At 39.9% G+C, this 25375-nt stretch overlaps 1 protein-coding gene across 1 annotated transcript; it reads right to left on the reverse strand.

Moving 5' to 3' along the window:
- Positions 1-1094: 1094 nt before the first annotated feature.
- LOC103703639 (sucrose synthase 4-like) lies at positions 1095-24975 on the reverse strand. The gene is made up of 15 exons (XM_039120708.2): positions 24753-24975; positions 24497-24623; positions 24245-24396; positions 23960-24155; positions 23755-23873; positions 22910-23126; positions 22666-22761; positions 22249-22422; positions 14591-14707; positions 14342-14508; positions 12975-13199; positions 2344-2665; positions 2021-2265; positions 1787-1925; positions 1095-1597 (listed from the first exon to the last, which is right to left on the reverse strand). Exons 1-15 carry the CDS (start codon positions 24848-24850, stop codon positions 1559-1561), a joined length of 2433 nt encoding a protein of 810 aa, XP_038976636.2. The 5' UTR covers positions 24851-24975; the 3' UTR covers positions 1095-1558.
- Positions 24976-25375: the final 400 nt, after the last annotated feature.

The raw sequence follows: 25375 nt of genomic DNA on the forward strand, positions 1-25375 counted from the left end.
TAAACGGGGCCCACTCTTCCAGTTTGCTGCTGATACAGAGCCTATCATCCAATCATGCGTGAGTAGCGTTTTAACTTTTGTATTTCGCATCGTCAAAACTGCTGGAAAACTACTATTTTGCCTAAAAATTATTATATTTTTATTTCATAAATATATTATAAAGCAATAATCTACTAGAAAAATTTAAAAGATTGAAAAAGATTTGTCTCATCGAGGTGTATGATATACAGCCGGTGATTCACCCCCCATGTACAAATTTACAGCAATTTTATCCTCAAAATACAACAACCAACTCAATCTGATCCTCCTTTAGAAGAACTCTATCGGTAAAACAAACCCTCAAGAGATAGAATTAGATTAAGATTAATACCGAAGAAGCCTATTTATAAACTCTATCCAAAAAATCGAAAATTGGAAGAAGCATCTTACAAAAAAAGTATTTTAAAATATTTAAAACAACTAAAATTTAGAAAATTAAAAATAATAATTTTTTAATTAAAACTCCAACAAAAACAATATAGCTAACCACCTCTCTGTTTTGCTTTTCGTTATCATGTTGATAGAACTTAAGACGCCATATCACAAGGATAATGAATAGGTCAAATGCCAACGTTTTGCTTTTAACACCAACTTTTTCCCATTAAAATATTTGCCAAGAACCATTACGACAGTAACAGATTAGTTGCCAACACGCATTAATAGGAATTTTAAATTTTTTTAGCAAAAATATGGTACGTGACAACATTTCAGATTACGGCCATCATACTACGACTACAACAGCATTATCAATAACAATGGGAACTAAGCAGGAAAAACGTTGAAGTTGATTTGGCGAGTTCAAAGTGCCGACAAATTGAGAGGGCCAAGTTGGGTCAGCAGGAGCAGGATGTTGAAATCCATTGGCCAGTTTGTCTCGACCAGCTGCCACCAGGTCTCCTTAGATATCAGTCAGGCCTCCGCTTCTTACCCTGGGGTAGGAGACTAACCTGAATTTTCTCATGTCGAGAGAATGATGGGCATCATTCCAATCCAGACCTGAGATTCATATACCAAAGCTGTAACCAGTAAACAAGTTAAAACATGAATCTGACAAATTTATCCAAAGCAGTGGCCGTCCAGCTAAATCCATCTTATTTTCCAACACATATACACGCTATTACATTCATGCAAACACTTCTATACCGTGAAATATACACTTGTTCCTGGTGGAATATGCTTTCCTATATACAAACGCATCTTGCCTGAGGAGGCATTTGCTCTACACTTGACAGATCTTATTGAAAGCAACGATAGGGGCAGCAAAAGGCAAACTGCTGACTCGAGGTTGGAAAAGAAGGCATGTATGTGCCCAAGGATATACTTACCAGATGTCATTGAAAGCATAGTTTAAAGGAGGAAAAGGATAAGCAAACTGCCGGCTTATATGCCAGGATTGTCATACGTCGAACCATTTTTAAAATCCAAGGGTGATTTGCTGCCTTCAGGACAGTAATGTACAACCAGAGTTGTAGCCACAAAGCCATAAAAGTTTTTATTTTTAACATCCAGGCGTGTGACATCAATGTTCATCATCAACTGAAAGGGGAACAGATTTGACCTGGTAATAAGAGAAAAACGGTAAGGGGGATCAGATCTTGCATAGTTAAATAGATGTGAATCCAAATGAAAGAGAATTTTCCAAAGTACATACTAACGTAAGATTTTTGAAAAATGACTTGCTTATGCTGTGCATTGTTTTTGTCAAGCAAAGCATTTCAGGAGAATACTGCATGAAAATTGGACTTACCAAGTCCCTGAACTTCAATATGTAGAACATCTCCAGATAACGACGTGTCTCGCGCCTTTCAAGCTTTGAAACATACTTCCAGAACCCATAAACCCCAGCCAATGTCATTAGCCTTTCAGAATAGATTTTCCATGTATACCTGCAGTTTTCAAATGAAATTGTTGCTTTTATCCATGATAGGCAGATTCATGAAAGATGAAGCTACAGTTAGAAGTCGGACAGATGCAGATGAACCTTTCATGGATTCGACAGAGCCCTCCTTTAGATATCTTCTCCCAATAGCCAGAGTCCTTTTTGCACTTTTCAAAGAACTCAGCCATGAGTTCACCAGCCTGGTCAGGATGATATGGGTCTATATGGAAACCTGACACCCCATGCTCAATGATTTCTGCAGGTCCTCCATGACAAGTGGCAAATGTTGGAAGACCACAAGTCATGGACTCCACAACAGTGAGTCCAAAGGCTTCATAAAAAGCAGGCTGCAGTGAAATGGGGCAATTAGTTATGTTAAAATATATATGAAATATCAGAAAGAGATGAATGATGCTAGACTATACCTGCACAAATGCACCTCTAGTATCGGCTACATAGCGATAGAGCTCACCATTGCGTGCCCTGTTCATTTGGGCAGAAATCCACCGGAACTGGCCAAATAAGTTATAAGTCTTCATGAGTTGGTGCATCTTCTCAATCTCTTGAATTTCTTCCCTGTCACTGGATGTCTTCACATCATTGTGACCAGCCACTACAACCAGGTTTACCAATTCTCTTAGTTTAGTGTTTTTAGCAAAGCATTCAACCAGTCCTGTTATATTTTTCACCCGGTCAAGTCGTGCCATGGAGAAGATGAGGGGCTTGGACCGGTCATCCAACCAACCACTGTATAAGGAGAAACATAAGTAAACTTATCAGATACAAGCACTGGAATTACTACTCAACTGCAAAGAGCAGATACAAGCACTGGAATTACTACTCAACCGCAAAGTACAAAAGTTATCGCCAAACCCATCATTTGAAAAACAGAAAGGTTCGAAATTATTATACAAAAAGATTGATATGTTCAAAAAAGAAAAAATTGTTTCATAAAGAGAAGCTTTTGCAGATGTCAGCTACATTTTATATTGGACCTTTTCTGATGACAAAGGATCATTCATAAACAAGGACAGAAATAATAATAGTTGGTCAACTGCCATTACATTGGTTCAAAGTCGCTGCCTGGTGCGAAAGAATCAGAGATATAGTTGTCAAAACCAGACAGAATTTTCCACATGTAATAATCATCCACAAACTCTTTAAAGTTGAGTATTATGCTGATGTTGTTATATGCTTTATTTTTCTTTTCGAGAATAAATAACTAAATCTATCATGACTGTATGAGGCAAAACAAAACATAGCAATTCAGTTATTCAGTTATTTTAGGAAAGTTTGACATACCTTGCAACACATAAAGTGTACAATATGAGCTTGATACATCATAAAATTTTTGACCCTCAAATAAAATCACAATTACTGAAGATTAAGTTGATTTATTCAACAGACTGTAAATACCCCAAGTAGGGCATGCAAATGGATTGGGTTCGCTTCAGATTCTGTATGAGTGAGATGCAACCAAAATTGGTCTCTGAATAGGAACACATGCAAAACTAACTAGTTTAGCCAACTGATTCAGGTTGGGTTGGTTTTGAGCTTGAACCAAATTTGTGCAATACCTCATGTACTAACTAAAAGTTGCAATGTACAGCTGCAAATGATGCTTTAGTTTTCAGAACAAATGTGTTAGATATGTGGAAGGGCGTTATGGAAAACTACGAAGGCCAACGAAGCAAGAGAAAGAACAGAAATTTTGGAAAAATAACACTAAGGTGTGACTCCTCAGTAGAAGTTGGCAAGCCGAATAAGAGTTTGCATTAATTCAAGAACAGATCTAATGGAAAATTGGATCTATTTTTAGAGACGTGAACCCAACCAACAGACTGAGATTCTCAGTCTCAATCAGATCCATGTTTAACTCTCTCTCTTGTTGTGAGGATCCGTGCGGGCGTGTGTTTAGTCCCACATCGGTTATTCGCTGGGTAGATCTTGGGTACTTATACAGGATCAAGGAACCCAAATAAAACCTTCCGGCTAGCCATTTTGGGTGAGGTCCTGGGTTGTTACAAATGGTATCAAAGCGAACCCGGCCCATAACCTATGTGGACTAGGGGACACAGCAGCACGGATCCATTGGGGCTGACCACGGGCCAATCGTGGTATTTGTGATTTGATTTGAATAGATATGAACCCTTAGCCTGACGAGGACGTCAGAGCTTGAACGGGGGAGTATGTGAGGACCAGTGCGGGCGTGTGTTTAGTCCCACATCGGTTATTCGCTGGATAGATCTTGGGTACTTATACAGGATCAAGGAACCCAAATAATAAACTTCCGGCTAGCTATTTTGGGTGAAGTCTTGGGTTATTACAAATGGTATCAGAGCGGACCCGGCCCATAACTTATGTGAACTAGGGAACACTGCAGCACGGATCCATTGGGGTTGACCACGGACCGATCGTGGTGTTAATGATTAGATTTGAATGGATTTGAACCCTTAGCCTGACGAGGACGTCAGGGCTTGAACGGGGGGAGTATGTGAGGATCCGTGCGGGCGTGTGTTTAGTCCCACATCGGTTATTCGCTGGGTAGATCTTGGGTACTTATACAGGATCAAGAAACCCAAATAATACCTTCCGGCTAGCCATTTTGGGTGAGGTCCTGGGTTGTTACACTTGTGTCTCAAATCCCAACCAGAGACCGATAATAGTGGCGACCCACTTTGTCAAAAGCTATTTTAACATAATCCATTATCTACATGTGCATGTCACACCCTTGTGGTTAATTTCATCAACGCTCGTGCAGATCAACCGTAGCAACTTGAAAGGAGTCATAGGTACTCATTTCGATATTCAAAGGCGAAAAATCAAGGAACTCTGCAGCATTAACTAAGTTAAATAGCAAAAGAAGCTGATCAATGAAAGAGAGGGCAAAGTTTCCAAACAGGATGCAAGAGAAAGAAAAGGTTTTATAGCCAACTCCACCTAATAAGAAGATGGCGGCTGCTCATTAGCAAACAACCCCACATGCCAATATATTCTTCATTACTACTCATTCTTGTGTAATTCTCTCTTCAAAAATGATTTTATTTCATACATATCACTTACATACATGTATGACACTGTAATCCAACGACGAAGTGACTGATTAATAAGTATAATTTATCATTCTTCAGTCCATAAACAATGATTCTTCAAGATCATTATCTATAGTGCTTACACGAAAACAATCATGTCTGTGCTATCAGCACCCCTCCCCTTTTCCTATTAATTTTCTTTTATTCATGAGGCAGGCCAGGGTGCACAGCATGTAAACATCATGCAATGTGTACATATTCATCTTATTTCAATTGCCTGATCAGAGGTCTGATAATATAAATTTTTGGATAAGAAAAAGGAAATTAAGGCTTTTTGTTCACCCAGATCAAGTTGATAGATGATGCATACACAGTTGACATATAGCATAATCCTGGTGGATGAAGTGGTTATATGCTTTTAGAATGGTAAGTGACTGTCGAGAAATATTTGGCACTACTAACATGGAAATTTGTGTCTCCAGGCACAAAAGATGATGACTGCAGCAATGTTAACCCAAAGGAAGTGTGATAAAACACCCGGATGAAGCTTGATATGGTTACAGCCAAAAAAAAAAAAACTAAGATTCAGATCGTGTTTGTTTAAGGATCAGCAAGAAGAAGAAGGATCTTTAATAATAATACAAGTGAATTATGCAAAAGGAACAAATTGATCATGAATAGGATAAAGCTCATGGTTATTATGGCATGGAAGAGAAAAGGAGACAGTACTCTTCATCCAGAAAGCAGTGTTCAAGATCCTCAGCATCCAGTATTAGCAAATATCCAAAATAGCAGAATGGTCGAGTAAATATCTCCATCTCAGATCTACATTTTTATTGGATATCAACAGAAAGATCCATTTGACAAGCAAAATTCAACCAATCAACTAATAGTTTGTGTTAGATAAGATTGTGTTGCGCCCATGTTTGTTACAAATTGCAGAAGTTCACTGCTCTTAGTTTTATGTTAAAGATCCCAAACATACAAAGTTTAGTGATCAGTGCAGCATCCATAATGAAACATAGAAATTGTTGATCACAAGGTTCGCTATATCACTACCACCTACCATACCAATACAGCATGGTACGCACACCATACTGACACTGAATCGGGAGACCTTTCTCTCGCTTAGCCATGATACCAAGCACACAGGGCAGTACAGTCTGGTATAACACAGAACCGGATGGTTCCGCTCGGCTCACATCGATTCAGCCCCTGCCATACTGAACCTCAAAACTATATTGATACCTTACCAGCATGGTATGGTATTGCCTAATATGGGCAATACAGCGAACCTTGGTTGATCATGCCTACAATGATCAATATCACTGTGATAAGGTGACAAAAAACTAGTCCCAAAGAACGCACAAGACGCAAAAGCATGAGCTCTGTCACATTTTGTCATTGAATTCTCAGATATACCTCTCAAAGTAAGTAGCCTAAATTCATAAATGTAAAGACATGGGAAAAGAAAAGGGGTTCATCTCTCCTACAAATATCAGGGATAAAACACGATGTGTTATTTACTCATGAACTTGAATACCTAATACAGATTTCTTAGATCTTCGCATGCATTAATTGACCCCCCGGTGCTTGTTTCTACACTGAATGAGAAAGGTTGGCAAGTTCGCAAACAAGTTTTCATAGAGTTCAAAGAATGTAAGGAATCTTTGTTGGACATTTAAAGATGGAATAAGAAACCCAGAAAGTTAGACAAATGGTCATGATAAGGCTTACCAATTAAAGATAATTGTAGGATTATAAAAACTCATAAATAAAACACATGCATCCATGGTTGGTATAAGGCTTACTGCTTAAAGATTATTGTAGGGTTATAAAAACTTACAACATTATTTTAATGGGCATTAATTTCCTTATAGATTTGCATGCATCCACAGGAGCTTTTCAAAGGTATCACAATCACAACCTGCCCATTACAGTTACAGTTCAAGCATATTAATCTAGAATAATGACATCCTCACTAACCTTCTTATTTTTTTGAGAAAAGACATTGTCACTAAGATCTAGAAATAGTAATCAGCGGTCATGTTTATGTTTGTTGAGTTGAAAGCAAAGAATGAGGAACCGTCCCAAACCGGACGGTTTCGCCCATTCCAAGCCGTACTGGTAGCTTACCGTACGATTCCAGCTTTAAAAATGGTTCGCTGCCGGAGTCGGAGAATAAGAAAAAGAGAGAGCAAGCGGGGGTGGAAGAAGAAAATACTGACTCCCGAGGCTAGCTCTTGGCTCACTAGAAAGGTCTCTTTTTAGGAGGTGGAGAGCGTTGTGAAAGAAGCTAAGTCCGATAAATTAGATAAGGCCCTCGGGTCAGATGGATTCCCCGCTGGCAATATAATGAGTTTTGAGGGATTAAACCCTGGGATTTGGCTTTGAAAAAGCTAGATACGAGATTGAAGGATTTTATGAACCAAGTCAACGGGCGAGGGATGATGGAATGATCGACTCGAAATGGGTTCGGCTCGAAGGCTGACGTAGATATTGAAGCTGATGCGTATTGGAACTGATGCAGTTTTTCAGTAAACTCTATTAATAGCCTACTTTGTTATATTTAGACTATGCTGTTAAATAGCTAATCTTGGAAGTTGTTTTTGTTTAATGCTATGTCATTTTCAAGGTGTCTATATAAATCTGTACTCTTGGAAGTGTAAAGGGCAGAACATTAAGAATCAATCAAACAGGTTGTTGATTGAAGTTTCTCCTGGCAATTCTCTGTTTTTCCATTGTTTTCTAACAATTGGTATCAGAGCAGCTTCGATCTGTGAAGGGCGTTATGGCTGCTCCTAGTTTATCTACCACAGTTTCTATATTTGGTGGTGAGAATTATGATTATTGGAGTATCAAGATGAAGACTCTCTTCCCGTCACTTGATCTTTGGGATGTTATTGAAAGTGGGGTTTCTGCTCCAACAGAAGGCACTTCAGAATCAACCCAAAACAAGATTGACAAGCAAAGAGATGCTAAAGCCTTGTTTACTCTGCAGCAAGCTGTGAGTGAAGCAATCTTTCCGAGATTGATGAGAGCAACAACTTCAAAGCAGGCCTGGGAGATTCTGCAGCAGGAGTTTCAAGGAAATACTAGAGTTAAGACAATCAAGCTTCAAGGTCTGAGAAGAGAACTTGAAAATCTCAAAATGAAGGAATATGAGAATGCAAAAGACTATTGCACCAGACTCATTGAGGTTGTAAATCAGATGTGTGCTACGGAGAAGAGGTATCTGATGTGAGAATTGTTCAGAAGATCTTGATTAGCTTGACAGAAAAATATGATCATGTTGTTGCTGCAATTGAAGAATCCAGGGATCTTTCAACCTTAACTGTCGCTGAGTTGATGGGATCATTACAAGCTCACGAACAAAGAATTGACAGAAGGAGTGAAGTCTCTCTAGAAAATGCATTCCAGCTGAAAGTTAATCTGAAAAACCAGAAACAAAAAGATTTCAAGAAGAAGTCCAAAAGCACACCAAAAGGAGGAGAATGTTCTCAGAAAAAGAGAACTTCAAAAGGAGAATTTCCACCTTGTGGTGTCTGCAAGAAGACCAATCATTTGGAAAAGGACTGTTTTCATCGCGGAAAGCCTCAGTGTACATACTGCAAGACGTTTGACCATGTAGAGAAGGACTATCGGTTCAAAAACAAGAACCAACAGGCCAATTATACAGAAGACAAGGAGGAGCACTTGTTCTTTGCATATCAAGCCGTTGTTGAACAGAAGAGTAAAGAATGGTTTCTAGACAGTGGGTGTAGCACTCATATGACTCCAGATGAAGGTATGTTCTCAGAAATTGATAAGTCTGTCAATGTTAAGGTCAAATTGGGGAATGGTGAATTGGTGGAAGCAAAAGGAAAAGGCACAATCACTATGGAAACCAAGAAAGGAACCAGATTCATCAAGGATGTTCTATTTGTTCCAAGTCTCGATCAAAGTCTTCTAAGTGTTGGTCAAATGATGCAGAATGGGTACTCTCTATACTTTAAAGGGGAGTCATGCACTATTTATGATCTGAAGAACAATAATCAAGAAGTGGCTGAAGTGAAAATGGGAAATTGCAGAAATTTTCCTATTCAATGGCACTTCCCAAAAGCTATGATGGCTAAATTTGATGATACAACTCTTTGGCATCAAAGGTTTGGACATTACAACCTTAATGCACTGAGATTGTTGAATCAAAAGGACATGATAAGAGACTTACCTCTCTTAGACCAGAATATGTCAGTATGTGGAGGGTGTATGCTAGGAAAACAACAGACAGTCTTTTCCTACAAAAAAAGCTTGGAGGGCAAAAAAAGCTTTGGAGCTTGTTCATACTGATGTGTGTAGCCCAATGAGAACACCTTCTCAAAGCCAAAACAGGCATTTCATCTTGTTTATAGATGATTACTCAAGGATGACATGGGTTTATTTTTTCAAAGAAAAATCTGAAGTTTTTGGGATTTTCAAGAAGTACAAGCTGCTGGTTGAGAATCAAAGTGGTTGCAAGATCAAGACTTTGAGAAGTGATAGAGGTACTGAGTTTAACTCAAGAAAGTTTGATAAATTCTGTGAAGAAGAGGGGATGGAACATTAATTGACAGTAGCTTACACTCCACAGCAAAATGGAGTTTCTGAGCGAAAAAATAGGACAGTGATGGAGATGGCCAGATCAATGTTGTTGGAGAAAGGCCTTCCAAAAATGTTTTGGGCAGAGGCTGTTAATACAGCAATCTATTTGCTCAATAGATGTCCAACAAAAGCTATTCCTAATCAAACTCCTATTGAGGCTTGGAGTGGCCAAAAGCCTACTGCAAGTCATCTGAAGGTTTTTGGCTGCATTTGCTATATTCATGTTCCTTCACAGAAAAGACACAAGCTTGAAGAAAAATCTGAGAAAGGAGTTTTTCTTGGATATAGCACTCAATCCAAGGGGTATAGACTCTATAACTTAGAGTCAAAACAGCTTGTTACAAGTAGAGATGTCGAGTTTGATGAACAAGCCACTTGGAATTGGGATGAAGAAAAAATGTTCAATCAAACTATCCTTATACCAGAAAGAAGAGGATCTCAGCTTGCTATTTCTGAGATTCAAAATGAAGGAAATGAAGGGCATGGAAATCTGCTAATGACTCCAACTTCATCACATGGATCAGAAGGCAGTTTGGATGAAACTTCTTCACCAGAATTTCCACCTAGAAGGCTAAGGTCTTTAAGTGAGATTTATGAATGTTGCAATTACTCCTCTGGAGAACCTGAGAATTTTGCAGCAGCTGTAAAAGAAAAAATCTGGGCAGATGCAATGGAGGAGGAGATCAGAATGATATAAAAAAATGATACATGGAAGCTGGTCTCATGTCCTGACAGCAAAGAAGTTATTGGAGTTAAATGGATTTTCAAAAGAAAACTTAACTCTGATGGTTCCTTAAAAAAATGCAAAGCAAGGCTTGTTACTAAAGGCTATTCACAACAGCCAGGGATTGATTACAACGAGACTTTTGCACCAGTTGCTCGGTTAGACACAATCCGAACACTTGTTGCACTTGCCGCTCAGAAAAGTTGGAAGATTTTTCAACTTGACGTCAAGTCAGCATTTCTCAATGGTGTTCTAGAAGAAGAAGTCTATGTTGATCAACCAGAGGGCTTTATAAGAGAAGAAGGGAAAGTTCTTCGATTGAAAAAGGCTCTATATGGGCTCAAACAAGCACCTCGAGCCTGGTATGAAAAAATAGATGGCTATTTCAGTGATCAAGGCTTCAGTAGGAGCATGAGTGAACCTACACTCTATGTGAAATTCAAGGGTAAAGCTTTGCTTATAGTTTCATTGTATGTTGATGATCTGATCTTCACTGGAAATAATCCAGAAATGATTGAAGAGTTCAAGCAAGATATGATGAAAACCTTCGAAATGAGTGACTTGGGGTTAATGCATTACTTTCTTGGAATGGAGATTTGTCAAGAAGGAGGAATCTTCATATCACAGAGAAAGTATGCAGAAGACTTGTTGAAAAAATTCAAAATGCTAGGATGCAAAACAGTGGCAACACCTTTAGTTGCAAATCAAAAGCTGAAAAAGGAAGATGGGGTTAAAAAAAAAAGATGCTGCAGCTTACAGGAGTTTGGTTGGCAGCTTGCTATACTTAACTGCCACTCGACCTGACATTATTTATGCTTCTAGTTTGTTGTCCAGGTTTATGCAAAGTCCAAGCCAAGTTCATTTTGGTGCTGCTAAAAGAGTTCTTAGATATGTGCAGGGTACTATGAATTTTGGCATATGGTTCAAGTTATGTTCCCACTCAAAATTAACTGGCTTTACTGACAGTGATTGGGCTGGCTCAGTTGATGACATGAGAAGCACTTCAAGGTATTGTTTTAACTTCGGATCAGGAATGTTTTCTTGGGGATCAAAGAAGCAGGCTACTGTTGCCCAGTCAACTGCAAAAGCTGAGTATGTTGCAGCTGCTGGAGCTGTAATTCAAGCTATTTGGCTGAACAGAATTCTTGACATGGGAGAAAAACAGCAAGGTCCAGTGGAGATTTATTGTGATAATAAATCTGCCATTGCTATGGCTAAGAATCCAGTTCATCATAATCGAACTAAACACATTGCAATCAAGTACCATTTCTTAAGAGAAGTTGAAGCAAAAGGAGAAATTAAACTCAAATTCTGCAGCTCTGAAGAACAAGTTGCAGACATTTTCACAAAAGCTCTTCCTAGAGACAAGTTTCAGTTCCTAAGAAAGATGCTTGGAGTTTCAGAAAAATACATCAAGGAGGAGTATTGAAGCTGATGCGTATTGGAATTGATGCAGTTTTTCAGTAACTCTATTAATAGCCTACTTTGTTATATTTAGACTATGCTGTTAAATAGCTAATCTTGGAAGTTGTTTTTGTTTAATGCTATGTCATTTTCAAGGTGTCTATATAAACCTGTACTCTTGGAAGTGTAAAGGGCAGAACATTAAGAATCAATCAAACAGGTTGTTGATTGAAGTTTCTCTTGGCAATTATCTGTTTTTCCATTGTTTTCTAACAGTAGAAGAGAAGAGTTTCGGCATTCAAATGAGCTATTCCTATTCCACTAAATTCATTTCTTGGATCACTTTCCCAAAAGAGTTAAGCTACGATAGACCCAATTCATGTGGGAGAAGGAAAGGCAACGGACGCCGGCAGAGGGCCGTGGGGGGCCGGCGGAGGCCGTGGGGGGCGGCGGAGGCCGTGGCCACAGCCGACTTCACTTAAAAAATTTCAATTTTTTCCACTCCCCTCCCCCCGCGGCCCTCCACCAGCGTCCGCAGCCGCTCCTTCTCCCTCCCTCCCCTGCTCTCTCTCTCTTTCTCTTCTGCTTCTCCAGCTCCAGCATATTTTCTCTCTTGATACGGGCTCGGCACGGCCCTTACCGACTCGTGCCGCCGAGCAACCGATACGGTGCCCGGTACCGGCACACTAGACCTTGGTTGAAAGTAATCATCTTTCTTTCTGTTAAATAAAAAAACTGTATCGTTAAATATTTATTTGTGTGCAACTAATTGATTCAATGCAATAACACTTCAGATGAGTGACTTTGCGCCAGAGAATAGGCCAAACAGATTACATTATTTGATATTGATAGAAGTGGTCATTACAAAGGAAACCTGTTAGAGAGCAATTTCTCTATCAGATACCCAATAAAAAAACTCTCAGTTATTTCACAAACGGTATCATGTCTTTGACTATCTATAATTTTTGCAGATATAAATAATTCAACAGACAATCTCGAGTTGACATTAAAAAAAATGTTGTGTAATTGTTTTGTATGCTGATTCTTAGATATGAGAACTCAAGACCTGATACTAAAAAGGCATAATCATTTTTAAAAAAAGTAATGCTTAAATTATTCCAGGATGAAAATGAAACACAAATCTGGGAACAACAGCTCAAGGAACAGATAAATATTAATGAAATGCACGCACAAGTTAAACTGCATAAGCAACATGTTTTCAGTAATCAACATCAGACAAACAGCACATGAATAGAATTAATAATCAAGCACTCACATGTGCTCGCCATGTTGCTCTGGATCATACAGCAGCTTTTCAATTGAATCATGAAGAGAAGTAAGCCTCCTTTCCTTTTCCGAGTATGGAAAGTAAATAGACACATCTGCTCCCGGGGAGACAATATTGAACTTGGGATCAAAAACATCAATGCCATGGACAACACGGTACAAACCAGGAAGAGTGAAAGCAGTATGGCTCTCATACTGTCCAACTGTATTCTTGCTGAAACAGAAAATATAATAGTTCTCATCTAACATCCTAGAAGCATTAAAACAAGCATCTAGCATCAAACAATTACAGAAGTTTTGAAACGGAAATTGAATTTAAAGTAGTTTTCATTTTTTTTAATGTTTCTCTAACACAGACCATAATTAATCCCATTATAAACAAGAATGCCATCTTTTTATATGAGGGATGCTAGTGCTACACCACTCACAGGTGAATGTCACCTATATCAACCATGCAACCGTTAGATCCATAGTTGTGAAGGTCCAACAATGGGGGAGAAACACAGCCACAGAACTATAGGATAGATGCAGTACGGTATAGGAGCTATTCACCCAAAGTGTGCATGGTGTAGCACCTTTGAATATCAAAAGACGATTGACTAATGATAGTTTATATAAGCTTCCAGATATACACATTTAAGTTGCTGAAACAACCATACTACACCATGTAGAGATTTCAAATTGAAATCCTAACATCCATATAGCAATTTGACGGAAGGAAAATCGTACAAAAACTATCCAATTTTCAAGAATTTTGATGATAACATAAAGCAAAAATGTTTCAAACTTTCCATAAGTACCAGATGTACTGTAACATACAAAATCACATGCAATGGTGGTGAATGGTATCTACCAATATTAAGTCAACATTTGACACCTCCTGAACCCCACCGAGGGCCCATAAAAAGGGGAAAAAAATCATGAAACATGAAAAGGATCCTCATGTCTTTTCCTTTTTGTTCTTCAACATATTTCAATGTTTGATGGCAAGCATTCTTGATGATATTGTTTTGAACAAATTTGAAACCCAGCTGCAGAACATGGAGATGACAGCATATATTTTTGAAGAAATACCATACAAGAAACTTTTTAACAAATGGAGAGAAAAGTCCTGTCCTAACAAATCTAACAAGTGGCTCAATAATTTTTCAGTGGAGAGAAAAATTAGTTGAGTCCCGAAGGCTGAAGGGTAAACAGAGCATATACAAGGCAATCACTTTATTACTGCAAGAAACAAAAGAACATGGATACTTGCTTTGCAATTATGTAAATGTTTTGTAGACCCAAACCTTCTAATAAAAAACTTGGACATTAAGTTAAGAATGAGTTGAACACCCAACTAGGCAGGACAAGTACCTTCCAGCAATCTCCTGATAGGTGCTAGTTATTATAAAATCTGCATTGTTCATAGCAATCAGATCAGCAGTGAACTGGCATGAGAAGTGGTATTTGTCCTCATACTTTTTCCAATATATATCTGAATCTGGATATTTTGTTTTCTCTAGTGCATGAGCAATGTTGCACTGCACAAAGTTTATCAATTAGAATGGTGTAACAATACAACCCATGGAAAACATGTAGCAACGATGTCAGTCTAGAGCATACCTGGGTAATTCCTAATTTGTAAGCTAACAAAGATGCAACAAGATTTCCATCACTGTAGTTCCCAATAATTAGATCTGGAGTGCCATGTAACTCTGCAGCAATTTCACTAGCTGCATCCTATTGATAAAATAAGCTATTAACAAGTGCCTGAATAAATAAGCCACGACAAAATGATAAGAAAAGAATTTATTAACAGTTGAACTAGATTGAAGATATCAAAGAGAAAGCATATAACAAGTATGCAGCACCCAGGATCCATACATACCTGCATATCAATAAAGAGGAAAGATTTTAATTAAACTGAGAACCATTATGGTAGTAGATGTTAGATTTTTTGGTTAAATAATGATTAAAAGTTTTCATACTTTAAACCATATATATTTATATATATATTAAGATGGAAGTTTGGCTCAGTTGGTTTGTACGTTGGTTTTCTAATTAAAGGGTCACGGGTTCGACTCTCCTTTCCCTCGGATTTATTCTCCGTAGCCGAATTGCCGAGGCTTCTTCGTCGCTCATCCGAGGCGCGTGGGCCCCACGTGCCCGTGCTCATCCGAGGTGGGTGGGTCGCGCCCGAGGCGCGAGGAGCCGAGGCACATGGGCCGTGCCTCGCGCCCGAGGCGCGAGGAGCCGAGGCACATGGGCCGTGCCTCGCGCCCGAGGCACGAGGAGCCGAGGCACATGGGCCGTGCCTCGCGCCCGAGGCGCGAGGAGCCGCGTTGTTTCCTCGCTTGCGCCTCTTCAACGCACGCCCTCTTCCTAGGGACGACCTTCTTTTCGCGACCGACCTCGCATCCGCTTGCCCTACTCCCAGTATTTTTTTTTCAAACTTTTTTACCAGTTTTGACCATTGGATCGTTTTTGGTCGCATCTGTCCCAAAGAAATCTATAAATAGATCTCTACATCTCTACAGATTAGACGCAAGACAAAATCGAAAGCAGAGAACTTCTATTCTCCTTTCCTACTCTTTTTTTTCAATCAACGGGCTTGCTACATACTGATTCTGGGTTCGAAGGCTTTTTTGATTCGTGCAAATCATTGAGGCAGAAGGAACATTGCGAGAGGCTGTTGTATCTCAAGAGTAGAACGCCATCCAAGCCTTGTGTACTGTAAGGTGGAGAAATCTACTGCAAGAAAAGTGACCAACATACCACGCCTCAGCATCTCGGATTCCATTTTCTCTATTTATTTTCTTTAAGCCTATTACTGCCTATTATTTGTTGAAGTAGAATATTTTAGATTTTAATTTTTCTGGGACTTGTTACTCCCAACAATCTTGAAGTAGATTTTTCCTACATATAAAAAGGCTAGTATTTAAAGTTACCCCAATGGCCAATGCAAGTGACTCGATTTCTCCTGAAAAGTTTAATGAAAATAACTTTAAACGTTGGAGACAGAAGATGGAAACCTTCTTAACCACACTTGGGTTATTTTCTATAATTTTTGACTCTCCTCCAAATGAGAAAGAGAATGAACCGGCTAGAACTTGTAATTTGAAGGAATTTAAGAAGAAAGACTACCTGTTTAGGGGAAGGATTATGTCCTATCTTTCTGATCCCCTTTTTGATGTCTACTGCACTTTTAAAACCTCCAAGGAGATTTGTGATGATCTTAAGAAGAAATATGTTATCTAAGATGCCGGAATGGACAAGTATGCTCTGATAGATCTCTTAAGCTGCAAATGAATCTCACGTTCACAACTCAAGAAGAAAATCAGGAATCACTCCTGAATGAAGGAATCTCTCCAACAAGGATTGGGTTTTATCAAACTTCATCTTTCTTTCTTTTGAATCCGAAATATACTTAAATAGAAAATCCTATGTGTTTGAAAGACTCAAACTTACAAGCCTATAAAATAGCTATCAAGCGCTGTTAATCAGCTTATTTTTCTAACTAACAGATACGAAGAATTCAAATAAAACCAAACAAACTCCACAAGTCGTGGAACTTAATCAACTTCCCTAAAGACTTGGTCTTCTACGCTGCATCAACTTTCCACCCTCTTCAAGAACTTGACTCCGGCAAGTTAAGAGTCTTGTACTGCTGTAAAAGTTCTGGATGAAGTCGATTAATTTCTTCAGCCTGCAACCATACACACTCTGATAGAGGACGATTCTTCCATCGGACCAGGAACTTGAAATACCCTCCTCATCGAGTAGTGACAAACTGATGGTCTAGGATCGCTTCAATCTCTTCACGTGGTTTGATATTGGGAGGTAGCCTCAGAGGAGTTTCCTCTGCAACCTGCTCAGTTTCTGTCTCTCCTTGGAACTCAGTTAAATCTTCAACATTGAAAATTGGACTAAACCCAAAATTGGCTGGTAAATCAATAAGATAAGCATTCAAGCCCAACTTCTTAAGGATTTTAAAAGGTCCAGCTTTTCTGGCATGCAATTTGTTGTATGATCCTGGCTCAAATCTTTCTGGCCTTAACCTGATGAAAACGGAATCTCCCTCATTGAACTGCTTGTCACGTCCGCTTGCATTGGCCCGAGCTCGATACACTTCGTTCCGCTGGAAAATCTTCCTCTTAACTTCTGCATAAACATCTTGCATATACTTGACGAAATCAACTGCACCTTCACTCATTCGCTGAGAACTTGGCAATTCATGAAGGTCAATCGGTGTAAATGGCTTCCTTCCATTCACAATCTCGAATGGTGTACAGCCTGTTGTCCGGTTAACTGAGTTGTTGAAGGCAAACTCAGCTAATGGAAGAATTAGATCCCATGTGGTGGAATGTTCTTGGATCAGACATCTCGATAGACTACCCAAACTACAATTAGTCACCTCCGTTTGTCCGTCCGTTTGTGGATGAAAAGCACTAGAAAACTTCAGTTTGGTTCCAATCTTTGGCCACAAGATTTTCCAAAAGTAGCTGACAAATTTAATGTCTCTTTCACTAACAATACTTTTGGGCAGCCCATGTAACTTCACAACTTCCTTCAAAAATAACCCGGCAACCTTTGAGGCATCAAAGGTGTGATTACAAGGTATGAAATGGGCCATCTTTGAAAACCTATCGACAACTACCATTATTGAATCATTATTCCTTGGTGTCTTACGGAGACCCAAAACAAAATCTATACTGAGGTCTTCCCAGGGCTGATTTGGTACTGGAAGTGGAATGTACAACCCTATATTTTGCTTTCCTCCCTTGTTCAATTGGCAAACCCTTCATCTTCTCACAATCTTCTTTACATCTCGCCTCATACATGGCCAAAAGAACCTATCATTGACTAAAGCATACGTCTTATCTTGGCCAAAATGACCAGATAATCCACCCCCATGCAGCTTAGCAATGATAAAGTCTCGCAAAGAACTTGCAGGAATACATAGCCTCGTCCCTTTGAACAGATAATCATCCTTCAACACAAATTCTCTGTTAGCTCCTACATCATCTCTGCAGTCCTTCCACACAGCACCAAAATCCTTGTCCTCAGCATATTGTTTCTTGATTTCTTCGAGTCCTATAAAGTTAATGGAGGAAGAAACCAAAGTACACATCCTACGACTAAGGGCATCAGCTACTCTGTTTTCAGAACCACTTTTATGCCTAATTACAAATGTATACTGTTGTAATACATCAACCCACCTAGCATGCCTGGCACTCAATTTCTTTTGGGAGTTTATATATTTCAAAGAGTCATGATCAGTATACAATATGAGCTCCCTATGAATGAGATATGGCCTCCAATGTTTTAGGGTTTGAACTAATGCATAAAACTCAACATCATAGGTAGAATACCTTCGTTTTGCATCGTTCAACTTTTCGCTAAAAAAGGCTATTGGATGACCTTCTTGACTCAACACACCTCCAATTCCAACATGTGAAGCATCACAAGCTACTTCAAAAATTTTATTGAAGCCAGATAAGCATAGAACTGGAGCTTGTGTCATTCGGCACTTGCTCTCCTGAAATGCCTTGTCTGCAGCAACCGTCCATTTGAATTGTTTCGACTTCAAGCATTCTGTCAGAGGTGCAACAATGGAGCTAAAATTCTTCACAAACCTCCTGTAGAAGGTAGCAAGCCCATGGAAACTTCTAACTTCATGAATATTCCTCGGAGTTGGCCACTCAACTATAGCTTTAATCTTCTCCTTATCTGCTTCTACTCCCAAATCTGAGATTATAAACCCCAAGAAATTCACCCTTCGCTGCATGAACGAACACTTCTTTTTATTGATCAAAAGTTGTCCTGTCCGGAGCAACTCAAACACATGCTTAAGATGATCCAAATGCTCCTGTAGATTCTGACTATATACAAGAATGTCATCGAAATAAACAACAACAAATTTTCCCAAATAAGGCCTCAATGTGTGAGTCATTACTCTCATGAATGTGCTTGGTGCATTTGTTAGGCCGAAAGGCATGACCAACCACTCATACAACCCATCTTTTGTCTTAAAAGCTGTCTTCCATTCATCACCAGGCCGGATTCTTATCTGATGGTATCCACTTCGTAAATCTATCTTTGAGAAAATAGAAGCTCCACAAAGTCAGTCCAACATATCATCAAGCCTAGGAATTGGAAACCTATACTTGACGGTGATTTTATTTATAGCCCTACTATCAACACACATTCGCCAACTCCCATCTTTTTTTGGTGTTAATAAAGCAGGAACAGCACAAGGGCTAAAACTTTCCCTAATATACCCTCTATCAAGTAAATCCTGGACTTGTCGCTTAATTTCATCGCTTTCAGTGGGACTCATTCTATAAGAAGCAATATTTGGTAAAGAAGAACCTGGTATCAAGTCAATAGCATGCTGAATTTTCCTCATGGGAGGGAGTTGTTTGGGTAGCTCATCGGGCATCAAGTCTGCAAACTGGTCTAACTGAGGTTGCACTTCTTCTAGTACCATGTCTCCTTCAGGTTTTGAGTCTCGACCCAGCAGAAAAAAAATCACATTCTTTTTACTACTTTCTGCCTCAAACCGTTTCATATTCAGCATAGTAGTTTCAGTTTTCTTCTTCTCTATAAAATCAGAGATCTTAAGTGGCTTCAGCACAATTCTTTCGCCACCAAAATCAAATGCAAAAGTATGCTCAAATCCATCATACACAGCCCTTCGATCGAACATCCATGGTCTTCCTAATAACATATGGCAAACTGACATGGGAATAACATCACAGAGAATCTGATCAGAATAGTTTCTTCCCAAAGAAAATGAAACTTTGCCATGTACTTCACTGGGACAGTAGTGTTGTCATCCACCCAACTAATCTTATATGGCCTCGGATGCTTTTCTTTCAACAATCCAAGACACTCCACAGCTTCCTCTGCAACCACATTCATCCCACTCCCATTGTCAATAATCACATTCAGCGACTTTTCTTCATATTCCATTCGTGTATGGAACATATTAGTCCTCCTCCAATCCTCTTCTTCATCTAGTTTTTGGCCTGTTAACACCCTTTGGATCACACAACTTGGCAGCTCTGAGGCTTCCAAATGCTCCTTGTGGTCTTCCTCTTTTGTCTCTTCTTCAAACAGAATTTCTTCCATATGAAATTCAGGTATGTCTTTGCCACAAACTAGAGTTGGTTTCCGGTCCTTTGTTGGACAAACTACTGCATAATGCCCAAATCCCTTACACTTGTAGCATTGAGGTCCCTCTCCTTCCATCTTCTGTTTGCCCTTGTTATCTCTTCTTCCTTGTACATTCGAAGTTTGAGATCTGTTAGGGACAGATCTTGCAAACCATGAATCCTGAGTGCTGGTTCTCCTAAAACTGGTCTCATTAGTCTAAGCTTCAATGCGGAGAGCCATTTGATAGGCCTCATCCACATTCAGTAGCCTTTGCCTCATCAACTCCTTACGGATATCAACTCTCAATCTGGTTCGATACCTCACAATAGTCTGATAATCATTCTCCACCACTTGACTTCTCACTTTAAGTTCATGGAACTTATCAGTGTATTGAGTTACTGTCATTGTTCCTTGTTTCAACAAAAGCAATTCTTCATACATAACTTGCTCATAGTCAATAGGCAAGTATTTCTCCTTTAGCTTAAGCTTCATCTCCTCCCAATCAGCAATTGCTGGTTGTCTTGTTCTCTGCAAGTGCTCCTCCACACTTCCCCACCAAGCCCGAGCATGTCCCTTCAATTTCATCTTGACATACCTCACCTTTCTATCTTCCGACACCGAGAACCAATCGAAATAATCCTCCAATGCTGTCAGCTAGTCCTGGAAAGAATGGGGTTCAAGCTTTCCATGAAAGTCTGCAACATCTACTTTCATCCTCTTGGTCAATTCATTGAGCGGTTCACGTGCATTCCATTGGTACCACCATTTGTTCCTCCATTGGTCCCCTCACGGTTTCCATGAACAAAATTTGGTCTGTGATGATGCCCACCATTTGTTCCTCCATTGGTCCCCTCACGGTTTCCATGAACAAAATTTGGTATGTGATGATGTCCACGATTTCGTCTCCCCATGTGCACCTCGTGCTCTGATTCTCCCATCTCCTCCTCATGGTTGGGTGGTTCCACCCTTTCTTCCTCGGACAAGACCCTGTTCCACAACTGGTCCATTCTTTGGTCCATCCTCTGGGTAACAATTTGAAGCTGTTGAATAGCTTGTAGCAATAGTTCATTGATTTGGTTTGGATTGGGGTTGGTTGCCTTTGTAGTGGCTGTGATGTTTTGGTCGATGTGTTGAGTGGTTTCTGGGCGGAGGTGTTGGTTTTGTGGTTGACTCATGTTGTATGAATTACCACTTCTGGTGGTAGTCATGAACAGAAGGTGGCTTGGGAAAAGAAATGAAGGTGGCTCTGATACCAAAATTGATAGATTTCTTAAGCTGCAAATGAATCTCACGTTCACAACTCAAGAAGAAAATCAGGAATCACTCCTGAATGAAGGAATCTCTCCAACAAGGATTGGGTTTTATCAAACTTCATCTTTCTTTCTTTTGAATCCGAAATATACTTAAATAGAAAATCCGATGTGTTTGAAAGACTCAAACTTACAAGCCTATAAAATAGCTATCAAGCATTGTTAATCAGCTTATTTTTCTAGCTGACAGATACGAGGAATTCAAATAAAACCAAACAAACTCCACAAGTCGTAGAACTTAATCAAACTTCCCTAAAGACTTGGTCTTCTACGCTGCATCATGCTCCTAATCAATTCATGTCTTATAAGATGGTTGACACCAAGCCCGTAGTTGACCAAGCCCATGAGTTAATTGTGATTTATCATGAATGAGGTTTAAGGGGAATGGGTATAACTGAGAGCCTTCAAGTTGCTTGTACCATTGATAAGCTCCCACCTTCTTGGAAAGATTTTGGGCTATTCCTAAAACATAAAACCGAGGATATGACAATGAAAACCCTATTGTCTGCCATTAGGATCCAAGAACAACACCTTGAGAAAGACAATGAACAACTCATGAACCCTGAGTTTCTAACCAAGGTGAACTTTGTAGAAGGCCAGAATAAGACCCATAAGTTCAAGAACTCCAAATTTGAAAAGGGTGGACCTAGAAACAAAGCAAACCTATGAAGCCAAAACACCAGATCAATAAGAATGATCGGAAGCCGATTTGCTACAATTGTATTCTATCAAATAAGGTGTTTTATGGAGAATGTCTAACTAAAATCATGACATTTCATTTGAGGGAATTAAAACTTATCTATGAAAGGTTACCTCTGCAAAGGTTTCCAAGTAAGGCCATACATCAAATCTTGAAATCCATTTCCGAAGAATTCCCTTTTCAGTTCTAAAAGGCACCCGCAGGATGTAAGTACGTTGTGTTCCAGAAACTCTTTCAAGCCGTTGATTGCATGTTGTCCCTTTTGCATCAGGTATCAACCGAGTCACCTTCAGTTAACAGGAAATGGCATAAGAACTTAATTTGAAAAGTAAAAATAAAAAGGGAATGAAAAGGAAAGAAATGCAAGCTAGTTACATGAGCATAATGAGGCAAATGCAGTAAATATAGTTAGTGACAGAAGGACAACATGCAATATCATATAAATGAAGAAAAATGCGAGTAAATCTAATGGTTAGAAAATGGAAATCTCTAAATTATGAACATGAAAAGTAATTTTCAAATATACTTACAATGAGAATTTTGGGATCAACATCCAGCCCTTGCTTTTTTAGTCTCAGAATCATCTCATGCTCTAGTGCACGAACTTGATCCAATATATAGACAATCTGTGTATCATATGCATAAGCTAAGAAAACTTCTTCCGGTTAAACCAAGAACTTTCAAACACCCATAAAGAAAAGCATCTCCATGATCAAAGTATCCAGTAAAATAGAGAGGAAAGGCAGAACTGGATTTTATTAAACAAGATAATACCTGCCCTCCAGTGTCTGGCAAACCTAATACATTAGCCTGGCCAAAGTACCCATGGGGAGAAACAATTACAACATTGAACACCATGGGTATCCTCCCCAGAAATGTCTCCAAAGTGGAGGGATCAGGAGCTTGAAGAACATCCAGCAGAAGACGAATCATCTCCAGCACTCGTTCAGCTGTATCGCCCCAACCTTTCTCCAAACCCATCTCTTGAAACCTGCAAATTAATTATTAACAGGGTTATCAACAGGCGTGAAGTGACCTTAATCTTCTAAAAATATAGATCCTGAAGTTCCTTTTCTATAACCCCATGCTGCTTAAGCTGTTCCTGACAGGAAAATCTTAAATACAGTTAGTCAATACTAGAAAGTCATGATCAAGGATTGACTGAAGGCAGCTAGCACACCCAGATTAAGCAGAGTAATGAAATTTTGGCTCAAATATTGGGAATTACAAAGGTCTAGTTTTGTAACACCTGCAATAATGGCATGCTTGGCAAATTATGTCCAAGAAAAATAAGCCCTTCTCCCCAATCAAGGAGATAAATCACTGATAAACTGGTTTTATAGCAGCCGGATGACCAACCCTTGCAGCTGTATTCACTCACCTCTGACTAAAAAAGTAAATATTGGTCAAATCATTTTGTAGGGTACTAAACCAGTGTGTGCCGCCATACCATTTCAAGGTTAAATCTACCCTAAATCTATGCAAAAAGGTACAGTTTGCATATAGCACCAGCTTCTTCAGCTCATAATTGACTATAATTGTTTCATATAAAAAGTATACTAGACCATGATAGCTCTACCTGCTAAGATTATACATGTGAGGGAAGCTATTTTGCTTACACATGAGCAAATTGAGAGAATGACGTCGAAGGTGGGAGCTTAGACAGATGGTCCTCGGCCTTTGCAAGCACAGACTGAAGCCTGGACACACTCTGTATCCTATCATTCAGCATCATCACCTGTCCCATCCGATATATCCGACTCAATCTAATGATGACATACATTACAATGAAATATTCTCAGTTTCACTGCAAGCCACACTTACATGACCCTTGAACCTGTGTGCCCGGAGGAACTCAAGCAGGGGTTCCAAGCAGTCCTTGTTCCGAAACATAATAGACGAGAGGTGCCGGTTGAGGAACTGAACTCCATTCCCGATGGACGACGACCGGTTCGGCCGTGGGAATGAGGCATTAAAAGGCTCGAAGTCGAGCTCCAGCACAAAGTGATCATTATAGCTACTGAAATAATCAACACATCCGAAGTTCACATGAGATGGGAGAGTACAGAAATACAAATACCGCATCTTGAGGGCCGTATGGATCGTTACCGCTCATCGACGAGCTCTTCCTTGAAATGGAGGTACTCGGCCACAGTGAGCTGCTCGACGCTAAGCTCGTAGACATTAACCCGCACGTATTCCCACACGCCAGGCCTCGGCCGGACGGCGATGGCCACAAAAGGTGGCAGAACTATGGCTTCCTAATTCCCAGCCAAACAAGTTAACATCAATACCGACGGGGAAACAATTCCATTTAGGGATGCAGAGACAATAGAGGAACGGGGATGGGGGGTTTTAAACCTGGGCGGATTTGAGGACCTCGAAGAAGGGGCCCTCGGAGAGACGGCTGCGGCCGTCGTCGTCGATGGTGGCGAGGGCGTCGAGGAGGTGGTGGGGCTGGAGGATTCCCTTCCCCTTGCTCACGTACCTGCGAAGATCGAAGAGTCATAGTCAGCGACCACAGGCGACGGTGCCTCCATGGCTAGGTTTAGAGTTACGGTTAGAGGTGGAATTCGATCGACGAGGTGAACGATCAAGAGAAGGGAAGAGAGGGGACCTGGAGAGGAGGAAGACGAGGTCGTTGCGGTGGGCGGAGAGGGTGTCCTCGACCCTCTCGCGGATGGTGGGGACGCGGCCGAGCTTGGGGGTGGCCATGGCGGGACGTCACAGTCTCGGACCGAGAACAGGGGAATGAAGGAGCGGTGGTGACGCAAAGGGAGAGAGAAACTCGAGCGGCGAAAGAAAGAGAGGAAGCTTCTACTCGGGGAGCCACGGGATTTGAGCGAACGGTGGGGGGATATTTAAACAGGGGGGGGCATCAGATGCGGCGCCCGACCAACCAAGCGATGCGTGAGTTTCGGTTTGGTTGTTTTCTGGATCTGGACCTCCCACAACTCGCTTGCAGAATTTTTTTAAAAAAAAATATAATATTTATAAAAAAATTAATTAAATTAAAAATATTTTTTATTTTTTTATTGGCTTTTTTTTTCTGCGAATGGAACGAGCCCTTCATGTGCAAGGCCATTCCATGCTCTGGATCACCTATTTTCATCACCACCAAAAGACCATTTTCCTGATCGATGTGGTGCATGAAAAATTAAAAATAGATTTTTACCAAAAAAAAATTTAAAAATAGATCATGTCAGTCAGAATTTTAGGTACTATTCAGCTAATCACCAA

This window comes from Phoenix dactylifera, chromosome 8, assembly GCF_051530095.1.
Source record: "Phoenix dactylifera cultivar Ajwa chromosome 8, Ajwa_hap1_PhDact_Kaust_v1.1, whole genome shotgun sequence".
Lineage (NCBI taxonomy): Eukaryota > Viridiplantae > Streptophyta > Magnoliopsida > Arecales > Arecaceae > Phoenix > Phoenix dactylifera.